Raw genomic sequence first — 13,582 nt, forward strand, 5'->3', positions numbered from 1 at the left:
TTTCTTTTAGACCGGAGCAATTCTTGATTAAAATTTTGAGAAGGATAGGTGGTCCTCAAATGGGGGCTGTGCCTAACCTCTGGATATGGTCTCCACAGGTTCTCTCTTCCCTTTGTTGGGTATTTCAGGTAATCTCATCCCCATTGGGTCCTGGGAGTCTCGAGCTTCCTGGCATATGGGACTTTCTGTTGGCTACCCCTAGTTCCCCATCCCCCATTGCTACACACCTCTGTTCAATTTCCTGACCTTCTAAACATCTCCTCCCCAACCCCTGTCTCAAGCACACATATGAATAGTCTTCAGTGTTGTCATCTTTGATGTCACCATGCATTATTCACTGATTTTGATCATGATTTTAACAGATATTTAATGAGGCAGGAACAGTAGATAGCATGTTCTGTGTTCCTCATGATTGCTAGGACAAATTCTATACCCAGGACACTAAACTACTGGGACTGTGAGGTGTAGCTTTTGGGCTTGCTACAAATCCACTTCCTGTTTATATAGTCCCTGCTACTGCTGATGTTGAGCTGGTCACTCAGGAAGCCACACAGTCCATCTCCTCGGATGGGAACCCTAAAGAAAATAAAGAAAAAGATTTCTGCAGAGTCTGCCATGGCATTCACTCCTGAAATCATCTCTCTCTCTCTCATCTTCTCCACTTATTTACAATATGAATCAGAAGCACAGTCCACTGAACTCCCACAAACTAGTTTTGCATCTAGGAATTTATACATCATCAGGGTTTGACTTGATCAGGACACCCCTGTCACTCATCCATGTTGAACCCTGTAATGTGCGTACAATGTTCGCTGCCACATTCACGTGAACGGCAGCAGTGAGTGGCCTCACAAGGGTGATTTTCAGTGCTCTCTCGAACTATTTTACAGATGCATAAAAGTGGAAGAAAATGCACCACTTAGGAAATTGCTGAAAGGTCTTATGGAGGTGGCTGGTTCTGTGTTTTAAATTCCAGTGAAATGGGTCGGGGGGAAAATGGCTGTCCCCACACTCAAGAGCTGTCCCCAGTACTTTTTGAGGACAAGAACTTAGGGAGAGTCTCATGTCTGTGGTGTCACTACTTCTGTGAAATTTTTGCTAACAGAGCAATGATAATTCTAAGATTTGCAATTTTGAAGCAGCTTCCTACGGTTTTAGAGCCCTTGATGGCCAACAGTAGGCCTGGGGACATCACATAAGGGAAGTTATCATCGACTAAAGATTTTCAAGGGGTGATACAGACAGTGTCTACCTTTGATGCCATGCTAATAATAAATATTTATAGTGAAATAACAATCTCTAAATATTTCAAGGTGACAGCTCATAAATATGAAAGTATCCAATTGATTGATATTTGTCAAGATGTCGAGTATCCGAGGGATTGGCCATTGCATGAGGCACACAACATATATCCAGGGCACACTTCCAGCCTAAGGGTTCAATTTTTTCTACCTTCCCAGTACATGATACTGACTTTCATCCTTCATAGCCACAACACACACACACACACACACACACACACACACACACATCACATCACATCACATCACATCATATCACAATACATGAACACAGTAGAATAAAAACCATTGTGAAACATACGAGTTGTTATACTCAGTGTTGTCTGTCCACTTCCAAGGGTGCGCTGATGACTCTCTGTGCAGACCGATCCAGTAATCAAAACTCCCTTTGTATCTTCTTAGGAAATTCTGTCTTGAAACACAAAAAGCCGAGCATGCATGTGTCTCTGTTTCAGATGACCCTGGAATCTCTCCACTCCACAGCTTCCTCTAGAGATAACAGGAGGGAGTAACTGAGGGGCACAGATTTGGAGCTGTACTAGTCACCAGTGGTCAGTGGATCCACCTGACATCTGTAATTCTAAAGAACCTCACTGGAACTAAAGTACCCAATGTAACAACATGTTCCTGTGTGGCCAGGAGAGTTCTGGGTTAACCTTCCACTGCAGTTATTAACAGTTGTCTCCTCTATACAACATGGGTCAGCTTAGAGGAAAACACCCACGACCATGCGGTATCCCAGTAAAATGGCAGATCTGACCTTGCAGCTGACTGTGAGCACTGTGTGAGAGAATGTTTCCTGGATGTCTCAGGGCTCCAGTCAGGAGTCAAGCATCAGCAAATGACACGCACTCACACGTGCCCCATGTCGCCATGTGTGTGGGATGGGATCCTTCCTCATGCTTCAATGGTAACCTCTCTATCTTCTTTTTTTTTTTTTTCTTTTTTTCTTTTTTTCGGAGCTGGGGACCGAACCCAGGGCCTTGCACTTGCTAGGCAAGCGCTCTACCACTGAGCTAAATCCCCAACCCCGTAACCTCTCTATCTTAAGACAGGACAATATGCAACAGAACAGACAGACAAACCAATCCCTGCCCCCTTCTTACCAGCTCCTGCTGGTTGTCAAATCGTGCTAGCTCGGCCTCTTGTTCCTTACATAGGCTCTGGCTCAATGTCCAGTTCCTTGGCGTTTCATTAAAATAAAAACATTTATTTCCAACTCCAATCCAGTTTCCCGGGCAAGAGGCATAGGTATTTATGGTTGAGATCTGTGCTGGCTTTTTTACTAAAATGCAGACAATACAAGGAATCATAACAAGCATGTCTTCTCTCTTTATGGAATTCCCTCCTGAGCTCCACTGTGAGGTGTGAATATGATTGAAGCTTTCCTAAGTGATCTCTAGGAATCCTCTCCTGAGCATGATGGGCCTTTATCTAAAGGCCTCCCACCTTGAGCCTGTGTCCCATCCTCCCTCAGGTTCTCACTGACAGTAGGGCTCCCAGGAAATGCATTTCTACAACAGCCTCACTCCTGAGCTTTGGATGACTGTTTACTACAGTAGGGATGGTTACAGCAGCAGGCACTCTGTATGGACAACTATTGACAGACAGCCTACTAATTGGGAGAGCAGTGAGGACTTTGCATAGGTAGTGTATACAGTGTGGATACGTTGCACGAAAGGATCATTCATACTTAAGAGGACAGTGCAAAATTTTATAACAGTATTCTGAGCAGTGTTGTACTAAAATCCTATAAATTTGTTACTTCAAAAACTTTCCATTTAATACTTTCGAAATGCAACTGAGTCTGATAACTAAACCCATGGGTCATGGTGGGAGGCACTGTACCTTTCTGGCCATATTACTCTTTTCTGTCCTCACCTTTTGATATTTACTCTTGTGATTCTCTGCCTTGCACAGTTCCCCCAGGTGTACCATGTCCCCTGCATCGCTGTCTAGAGCCTGCTGGATGTCAGCTTCCAGGGAGGCTGAGCCTGGCGTCCTGTGCACACCACAGCCTGTGCTATTCCTTCACTGCATCTTCCTGCTGGAACCTAAGTTCCCAGAGAACAGGAACTTCCTTGTGTTTTCTCTGGAGCCTTTCCCACAATGCCTGGCTCACAGTGCTCAGTGAGTATAACTGACAATGTGGATGTGGACAGAGGGACGCAGGATTTGGAGAGTGAGTCACTCACCTGACAAAGCAACAGAAAGAGCAACTACAGCTACAGTGAGGACCAGGATCACTGCATAGCAGCAGGGAAGATTAGCAGGAGACTCGGGGGAGATGATTCTGAGACCCTTTTTTCCTTGGAGTATTTTACCTGTAAAATATGAATATTATGAATGTCAATTTCAAGAATTAATTAAGTAAAATAAAATAAATTCACCACAAACCTGCTTAATAATTGCCTATAAATTCCTGGAAGGCTTCTACCAACACTTTTAGAGAAGGCCCTGGTCTACAAAGGATGTCATTGGTAGAAAGAAGTCTAGAGAGGATGGAAACAGAGCTTCTGCCAGGGTCTCTTCTGGTGACTGAACACTGGGAGAATAGTGAAAGTTCAATAGTAGAGGGAGTGGAGATCCCAGTGAAACGCAAACAACTGAACCTTGGATGTGGATCTGTGAAAAGCGCCCTGGTTAGAGGGAATTATGGATACATTAGAAAGAAACATTCATGTCTTTACATGTATTAAAAAATCAAAACAGAGGAAACTAGAAATATCTCAATAACAAAGCAAGATTATGTGAAAAACGGAAGTGCAAGGAACTTCCTCAACCTACAAAAGTTATTCATTAACAACAAGACTAAGTCCAACTTCAGTCAGTTCATTCCCAATGGTGCTATTGTGAATGTTTCTCAGCGATCAGGAGCAAGAGTCGGATGTCTGCTCATTACTCCAGGTAGGCTTTTGCCAGGAGGTCCTCACCAGGACAAAGAAATAGGGTCAGGTGTCTGGAGAATGGCTCAGCTGTGAAGATCGCTGCACCTCTTCCAGAGAACCCAGGTTCAAGTCCTACGACCCACAAGGTAGCTGACAACACTGCACGGCTCCAGTTCCGGGGATCCATTGCCCCTTCTGGCTTCTGTAGGCCCCGGGCATTCACGAGATGCACAAACATGCAGGGAAACAGCCATGCACGTGAAAGGAGTTCCTTAAAGAATGAAAGAAGCTTTACACTTCTCAGAAACAGGTGAAACTCTTTCTCCTCACAGATGACATGGTTCCATCTACATAAGAATTCTAACCAATCTGCCAAAGACTATTGGATGTAAAAAATGAGTGTATGAAGCTGTAGGATGGGGCGTCACTGATAAAAATGAGTTATATTTTCCTGTCAAGTGGAAATTAATATCTTAGACAGCATTCTTTACAGTAATGAAAAAAAACATAAAATCACAAATATAAAAATGGGATGTTCATAATCAGTATAAGAAAGATTATATGTACAGTCATGAAGAAATAAAGATAGGAAAGTTGGCTCAGTGGTTAAGAGTTAACTTGTTAACTTGTGGTTAACTTGTTACTACATAGGACCTGGGTTCGATTCTAGCACCCATATAACAACTCCCACACCTCTGTAATTCCACATTCTGGAAATCTGACACCTTTTCTTGACCTTGGTGGACACTAGGTATACACATGATCCATACTTGTCTATGCAGGCCAAACACTCATTCACATTACATTTGGAAAATGAAAGAAGAAAGAAATCAAGGCAGCTGTAAACACATAATCAACTGGGAACTCTCCATATTCTTCGTATGTCAACAATTCCGAACAAGTTTATATGTGCAACAGATTCCTAGGGAGTGGTTGCCTTCAGAAAAAAATGTAATAACACCAAGTTATGTGAAACATACTGTGAAAATTAAAAAGACAGAATATTCAATCATGATTCTGAAAAGGAAAAGGTCAAAATCAGAAAGATCATAGGGCCTAATCAGCCTGGTGCTATTAACAGAGTAGGCACTGAAACAACAGCAGAAAACAGGACTCCAGAATGACGTCGAACACATGTAGGCAGCTTAACAGATGAATGATTTTAAAGCAGGAAAAGGGTGACATCGCTCCAGTATGTGCCACTGAAACAACCTGCTGACTGACTGCTAAAAAAGGGAGGATTCGAGACTACTACAGTCCATCTGTGGACTAAAAGACCCAAGCACAAAGCTTAATATTGTAAAGTCATTTCATTTTTAGAAAGGTAAGGGAGAATGTTTGTGAACTTTGCTTGGGTAAAAAATCATCTCAGATAAAAGAGCAAAATCACTGTGTGCTAGCAAGGTGGTTAAACATTGATGTTGATGTAGATGTTGAAACAGATCTGACACCTTTTTGAGGCAGAATTGTGCAGCTACTACAATGCTGTTTGTAAGTGTAAAATATGATATGCTCCCATCCTGCCCACATGTCCCCACACTGGAAAGGACAGCCTGCATTTAAATTTCCAGAAATGTTTATGTGACTGTTTGCAGCAGCTTAAGGGTCCCTGTACAAATGACACATTTGTGACCATTGAAATATCCCCAAGCTGATGACAAGGTAAACCTCTCAACACAAGAAACTACTCTGACCACATGCCTGTGTGTGCCCTTTCTCATGCCACTTTAACAGGACAAATGTCCCATAGGCCCCTAACCCAAAATGTCTGTATACTAAGCCTGCCAGCAACCTTATGCAAACTCGAGGTCAGAGAGCTACAGGATGTGGCCCCTTTGCAGTTACCTTTGAGCAGAGAGGCCCAACTGCCACCACCCGCTTCCTCCTCTCACTTCTCTAGAAGTTTCCTTCCAGCTTTTCATAACCTCTCTGTATAACATTTGCTGGTGAGATTCTTGAGAAATTCTGAATTCAGAGCACAGTTCTGTGTCAGCTGTGCCGTGGATATGGTCTCTCAGCATCCAGCCCGAAGTGCTTGTTCCTGACAGGCACTGCACTGTGAGTGATGAGCAGAGGAGGTTGCTCTGACAAGATGAAGGAACTGAGGCAGGATTCTCTGCTTCATGGATCCACTGTATGGCATCTGGAAAGGTGAGTACTTAAGGCTGCAGCAGGGGAGCAGTGAGTGAGTCTCCAACAGACAATGGGGAGAGTAGGGTAGGGTAGGGGGTCTGCATATACTTTTAATGTTATTGTTTTAGTCTTATTTATTTTACATGTAAGAATGCTTTTTCGGCCTGTATGTATGTATGTATATATGTATGTATGTATGTATGTATGTATGTATGTATGTATGTATGTATGTATGTATGTTTGTTTATTTACTCCATGCATGCCTAGTGTTAGTGGAGCTGAGAAAAGTATGTTGGATCCCTGAAACTGGAGTTAGGGGTGGGTGTGTGAGCCACAATATGGGTGCTGGGAATGAAACCCCAGTCGTCTGCAAGAGAAATAAATGCTCTCAATGGTTGAGCCAACTCTCCAGACTCTATGTATGTTGATGATGAATGCATGGTTATATGTTTTCAAAATTCATGGAAATGTATACCAAGTGTGTTAATTTTAGTAAGTACAGATTATACTTTATACAAAGCTTCCACTGACTTTAATCCTTCCATTTTGCTCATTTTCACAGGCCTAAAACACCAGGAAGCTTCTATCACATTAACAACCAAGAAAAAGGACACTTAGGATGAGAAGGCTTTAAGCACTGAACTGTGTGTGGCCTTTGGAATTTGGATCCACACAGAACTCTCACAATTCATTCTTTATAGTTATAAAATGTATTTAAAGACAGCATAAGAACTTCCCATGTGCTCACTTCCTGACCAGCATTTCTCAGCCATGAGTTGCTGTGAGCAATGGGGTTTCCCCTGTGAGCGCTCCTCTGATCTCCTCACACTCCCTACAGAAAGTACATCTTGGGAGATTTCTAAATCCCTTCATATTGTGAAGGACTGGTTTCATTGTGATTTCTACTTCTGCATCATGCATCATACAATCTATACATAAAACTTCCCAGTCATAGACTGGGCAGGACGTCTTCCGTCTTGTCCCCTGAAACTGGTGAACTTGCCCTGGAACGGTTGTGAATTAAATATGCTTTTCTACTTTTAATTCAGCTTTAGTTGGTGTATGACATTAGCAGAGAAACCCATTAGTGTGTCCCATGCGCTGACTACTGTAAACAGTGTTACAACACACAAGCAAGTAAACATAACTCTTACCAGGGGCTGGAGGAGTAGAGAGGGAATGCGCATTATTTTCTATAACTTGGTATCAGATCTGGGGTTCAAAGGCACAGAAGGATGAATCCTGCTCACGATAGATAATGTACACTATGTCTAAAGCCAGCCCAAGGGATTTTAAAAATAGTCATCAGAATGAGCAAAGAGCATGATCGTTAATTTTAATGTGTCAATCAAAACCCAACATCCGACTCTGGCTGTGAACTGTTTGGACTTGCTCACCAGCCGGGGCCGCACTGGCAGGAGATGAAAAAGCCGCCATTTTAGAATTTCACCATTTTAGAATTTCACCATTTCCTTATTGCTTAGTCACAGGCTCTCTTAGGCCCCTCTGGTGGCCATCTAGACCCTAAGCCCTCAGAAGCACTTGGCTTATCTAAGAAACAATATTTATTTATTACTCATGAGCTTTCTCTTTGTGTATTAGTCAGAGGAGAGGAAATGTTAGAGAAGCTGTGGTACTTCGAGAGCCTGGTTGGCAGACAGCAGAGACAGTGACTTTCACTAAATTCAGTTACTTTATGAACCTTGGCCACTGCTGTGAGGACCATGCTGCCATTTTTGCCCATACAAAAGTCTGAGGAGCAAAGGAAATCTTCACTTTTGTAAGTTTTTCCAACACAACAGGAGCTCTGACTTACTGTGAGGAATTCTTGACTCAGTGGAAGCTGACAATAACTCAAAGTCAGAGGCAGGAGACGGATCACAGCTGCTACTCTGCCTCAAGGAGGTCTGTTCTTCATCCTGTGTAAGGGTCCTGGAGAGGTGTGGGGGAGCATCCTGTAGGTGTGCACTGGACAGCATTGAGTAGGGCCCTAGGATTCAAGGGAGGCACGGTTAGATCTCCCTCCTCTTCAGCTTGTCTCCTACCTCCCAGAACAGTGTTTTCAATCATCACAGCCGGTAGGAGGAGGAGCTTGGCCTGAGATCCTAGGGTTGACACTAAGCCCTTGATCTAGCAATAATCGGGAACTCTGTGCTTCAAGAAATTTGCTATTTTATTCCTAAACAACAATAGTAAGATGGGGGTGGATCATGGCTCAGCAGTAGAGAGCACTTGCTACCCTTGTAGGGAGACACTTGGTTCATTCCCAGAACCCACATGGTGGCTCACAATTGTCTAAGTCTGCTTCCAGGGGATTCAACACCTTCTTCTGATCTCTGTGGAAAAGGGGAATGACCATGGTGCACACAGACATACAGGAAAAGCACCCATACACATAAGAAATATGTTTTGTTTAATTAAAGGGAAAGAGAGTTAAGGAATGAAATATAATTTTTTTCAAAATGGAGAGGTTGCAGTTTTAAGTAGAAATCTTCAATGTTCTGTTTTCATTATTTATTATGAACTAAAACTGTAGATGGCATTGCAGGTGGGATAAATCTCACACTCCCCACCCTACTGAAAAAAAACCTGAGATACAATGTCCAACACTAGGACCAAGATTGTTGCCTGAGGCCACAAGATGATTTGAGGCCAGAAAGAGTGTACCACACACCAGTGTCCTAAGGAAGAGGGAGAATTTCTGACAGCTTGGAAGTTTGGGGAAGGGGGAATCCATCCCCTGCTGTGGGAGTCAGAAAAGGAAGGTGTGGTTTGGAGGAGGGGCACTTTAGGTGTGGGCTGGGTGCCAGGATGTGCCTGAGCCCTTCCAAGATCGTCCAGTCAATCCTCCAGGAATCTGGAAACCTACCCAAGGACCCTTTTCCTGTGCAGAATCAGGGAACTCAGAATCAAGTGTGTGGCCAGGGCAGCAAGTCAGTGGAAAACCCAGTAATTCTGGAAGGGAAATTCCTCAAGGAAAGCCTGAGGGAATCAGTAAGAGTGCTGTTCCAGGAGGGGAGAGGGCTGTTGATGATGATAATTCCAAACTTACCACTCTACAACACCTGTCACTGCTCTCAAGGCGGCTGCACTTTATTACACTGAGTGATCACAGTAAATCCTAGCCTCACTGCTTGTGGGGTGCAAGTTTATAGCACTTTCTGAAAGTTAGTGGAGTCCAAATTCCACATGCCTGGGAAGAGGAGATAACAAGTTTGCTGTTGGTTGCACTTCCCCAAAATACATTTGAGTAAAAAAGGCCACACTAGAAAAATACATTCCTACACCCTGCAGAGCTCCCCAACCCCAACCACTCAAGCTACCACCCATCTATAAAGACCCCACTGTGGCATCTATAAAGACCCCACTGTGGCAGGCTAAGAGGAGTGAGGTTCAGCTCCCTTCATAAAACTCACTTCTCTCCCTTTAGTTTTGTTTATATTTCATTAAATACATACGATTTTCTCCTGTTTCCGAGCAATCTGGGGAGGGAGGCTCTGCACCTTCTTCTTGGTGAAGCAATGAGCCTCTGATGAGTAAAAACATTTGGTAGAGCCTGAGGGCTTGTGGGTGGAGTTTTAAACCTGATTTGTAAGTTGCCAGTGATTGGGTGCCTACCTAGATCTGACCACAGGCTCCGGAAATGAAAATAGGGGGCAGGATCAATGACCAAAAAGCATGCTATCCTGTAAAGGAAATAAACAGAACTGAGAAATTTTTCCCATTTTAACGGTACATGCTTTTTTTTTTTTTTAATCGAAACCATTTTTATTGTGTGTGGTGCCAGGGATCAAACTCAGAGCCTCATACCTCAGAACTGGCCAGTCTACCATTCCTCTGTGACATTGCACACATCAGTTATATCTCTATTCACTTCAGAAAAATCACTCAACTTTTCTCTCCTATGCCTGTCTCCTTTCTTTTAGCCTCACCAAAACTTTGCTGTTATCAACAATTTCTTTTTTATATTATTAATTATTTTATATATTTACATTTCAAATCTTGTCCCCATTCCTGGTCTTCCACAAACTCATCAAATCAACCCCACTCACCTTTGCCTATAAGAGAGTTCATCCCCAGGCAACCTGCCCACTCCTGCCTCTCACCTCTAGCATCTCCCTTTTTTGGGCATCAAGCCTTCACAGGACAATGTGCCTCCCCTCCCATTGATGCAGGATAAGGCCATCCTCAGCTACATATATAGCTAGAAACATAGACCTATCCATGTATACTCTTTGGTCTGTGGTTTACTCCCTAGAAACTCAGGGAGTGTGGGGTCCAGTTAGTTAATACTGTTGTTCTTCCTATGGGGTAGCAAAACCCTTCAGCTCCCTCAGACCTTCCTCTGACTATTTTCCATTGTGGTTCCTAGCTCAGTCCAATGGTTGGTGGGAATATCTGCATCTGTCTTAGACAGGTATTAGCAGACTCTCAGAGGACAGCCACACCAGGCTCCTGTCTGGAACACTTCTTGGCATCAGCAACAATATAGGGGTTTAGTTGAAAGACCCTCAGACAGAGGAGACTATCGCTCCAGTCCTGAGGACATCCACCACCCCACAAACACACGGGACTCAGTCTTGATGTAAAAACAAGAGGTTTACTTTGGGATACCAATGCATTGGGGCTCGACACGGTCCTCACGCAGGAGGGATGTGAGGAGCCTCGAACAACAGAAACGTACAGCTTAAATAGTCATTTAAGGTTACACAGTTTCATCAGCTCAGCTATTTCGGTGCCAAGGATAACTAGGCAGATGTTTCTCGTCCTGGAATTCCTGGGATAAGGCCGTAACCACATCAATGCAGCTATTTCAGTACCAAGGATGTCTGACTTGATATATGTTTTCTCATCCTGGGGTTCCCAGGACAAGGACCAAGCATATCTGTCTTGGCAGGTGTTTCTCTTCTGGAGTTCCTAGGACAAGGCTATAGCTATGTCAGCACAGCTGCATTCAGTACCAAGGACATCTCACTTCTCTAGTGGTCAGTTAGCTTCCCAGAGATGTTTCCTGTCTAGTAATTGCCCTGCAGTAAATATGTTCTATACCATCTGTCCTTATGGTCCGGCAGCTTCCTAGAGAGTGGGTGGGAATGTGCTTTCTGTACTTTCTGGTCTATTGTGTAACATCTAGGGGCTAAGCAAGGGCCAGCTTAAAAGATTCTCATTCTTAAGAAATGGCCGCACTAATATCTTATTATAGACATATGCCACACCTTGTCCATTTTAATTTTTATGGGTAGTCTTATGATGGTCATAACGTCTAACAAATGTGTCATTACAGAATCATCTGTTTCTGAAGCTAAGGCAGTTGTCCATTGAAATCCTGAATATATGTCTATAGTATGATGCACGTATATTAGTTGACCAAATTCTGGAAAATAGAAGACATCCATTTACCAAATATCATTTCTTTGGGAACCGTTAGGGATACTTCCTGTAGGTAATGGAGTTTGGTTATATAATGAGCAAGTAGGACACTGATGCACAATTTCCTTGGCTTGTTGCCAAGTGATAGAGCATTCATTTTCAAATCTTTGCTATTAACATAGTGTTTTTTATGTAATTTTGAAGCCTTACTACACTTCCTATCAATAACTGGTTAGTCTCATGATTACCTTATGCCATAGGGCCTAGAAGCCCTGAATAGGTTCTTATGTTTGTTATACGTAGTGCATCACTCCTATGTCTGATCATTTGCTGTAGCAGACTAAATAGTGGAGTCAACGCAGAATCATCCTGAACAAGTTCAACAGCCTCTATGTGTAAAGCAGCCCTTTCTGCATATTGAGAGCCAGTTATTATATTAAGAGACTCTTGAAAATCTGACAACACCATGAGTATTACATATGATTTAGATTTTTGAATCAACTTAGAGGGACTCTCAGCCAAATTACAAACATCTTCTGATTTATATCCTGCCTTTTCTGGTTTATTAGCATCAGTATAAAATGTATGGGCTACAGAATTTGAATTCCTTTAATTAAATGAGGAAGAATCCAATTCATTCTTTTTATGAACTGAAGTTGCTTGCTTTCAGGTTATCTGTTGTTAATCTCTCCCAGGAAATTATTGCATGCTTTTTAGCTATGTTCATCTTGTGTCCATAATGAGGCACTCTCTGAGTTAGTAAAAGTTACCACAATTTCAGCTGGATCCATTTCTGCTAATTGTTGAAATCTCATTTTTGCTTTTAGTATCAATGCAGAGACCCTTTTGTAGAATTTTAATTTCTTACTCTGTTTGAATGCTAAAAAATATCAATTCTAATATACTTCTCCCTCTGCATAAGAATTCTTGTAGGGGAATGAGTGGAAGGTAAGATGACTAAATTGTAACCCATCTTTGGATTAATAAGATATAGATGTAGATCCTGCAATTTCCTTTCTCTCAGAGCAAACTCCTTCTCACCCTGGGTTGATAAATTTCTCAGGCTATTCAAATCTTTATCCCCTTGTAAGACTTTAAATAAATTGCTTAGCTCTTGAGTGGCCAAGTCAGTCACAGGCTGCAGCTGGTTAATAGCTCCCTGTCGCTTCTGAAAAGCATTATAGGTCCTTGATTGGTTTCTTCTGATTTGTACATTTTTCTGGCCTGACCTTTTGCAGACATACTCTATATCCTAGAAAATTAATCCAATCCCTTCTTTGTGTTTTTTCAGGGAATATTTGCAATCCCCAGCATGCAATTTTTTTTCTTCATCAAATATTCTTTCCAGGATATCTATATCTGAATCAGCTAATAGTTTATCACCCATATAATGATAAAAAAATAGAATGGGGAAATTGTTGGTAAATCATCTCCAATGGCTATTGTACAAAATGTTGACACAAAGTTGAGCTTTTTAACATTCCTTGTAAAAGGGCTTTCCAATGATATCTTTTACTAAGCAACTTCTATTGAAGATAGGTACTGAGCAAGCAAACCTTGCCTTATCAGGTTCATGGACAAAAATTGTGAAAGAGCAATCTTTTATGTCAATCACTAGGATAGGCCACTCCTTAGACAACAAGAAAGGCAATGGATTTCCTGGCTAGAAGGTACCCATTTGCTGAACAATCTTATTAATTGCTCTGAGATCTATCAACATTCTCTATTTTCCAGACATATTCATGGCAAATACCAGATAATTGCAAAGACTGGTGGACCCCTCTATATACTGAACCTCCAGCTGCTTATGGAATACCTGTTCTAGCACCTGTAGTTTTTTGGGGGTTTTTTGGGGGGGATGAGGGGGTTGTTTTTTATTTTGTTTTGGGT

At 42.4% G+C, this 13,582-nt stretch overlaps 1 protein-coding gene across 1 annotated transcript; it reads right to left on the reverse strand.

The window, feature by feature from the left end:
* Positions 1-446: 446 nt before the first annotated feature.
* On the reverse strand, positions 447-8,301 carry LOC116903201 (C-type lectin domain family 2 member D2-like). The gene is made up of 5 exons (XM_032905578.1): positions 8,139-8,301; positions 3,497-3,625; positions 2,408-2,586; positions 1,603-1,709; positions 447-576 (listed from the first exon to the last, which is right to left on the reverse strand). The coding sequence occupies exons 1-5, from the start codon at positions 8,299-8,301 to the stop codon at positions 447-449; spliced, it is 708 nt and encodes a 235-aa protein (XP_032761469.1).
* Positions 8,302-13,582: the final 5,281 nt, after the last annotated feature.

This window comes from Rattus rattus, chromosome 6 (assembly GCF_011064425.1).
Source record: "Rattus rattus isolate New Zealand chromosome 6, Rrattus_CSIRO_v1, whole genome shotgun sequence".
In the NCBI taxonomy this organism is placed as follows: domain Eukaryota; kingdom Metazoa; phylum Chordata; class Mammalia; order Rodentia; family Muridae; genus Rattus; species Rattus rattus.

What these genes read in the sequence shown, in the direction of transcription:
- LOC116903201 (XM_032905578.1), bottom strand. Translation starts at nt 8,301, where the DNA reads ATGCTGTCCAGTGCACACCTACAGGATGCTCCCCCACACCTCTCCAGG. An exon ending in TGAGTCAAGAATTCCTCACA is followed by an intron (nt 3,626 to 8,138) that starts GTAAGTCAGAGC and finishes CATATTTTACAG; the next exon opens with GTAAAATACTCCAAGGAAAA. An exon ending in TTGACAACCAGCAGGAGCTG is followed by an intron (nt 1,710 to 2,407) that starts GTAAGAAGGGGG and finishes GTTTCAAGACAG; the next exon opens with AATTTCCTAAGAAGATACAA.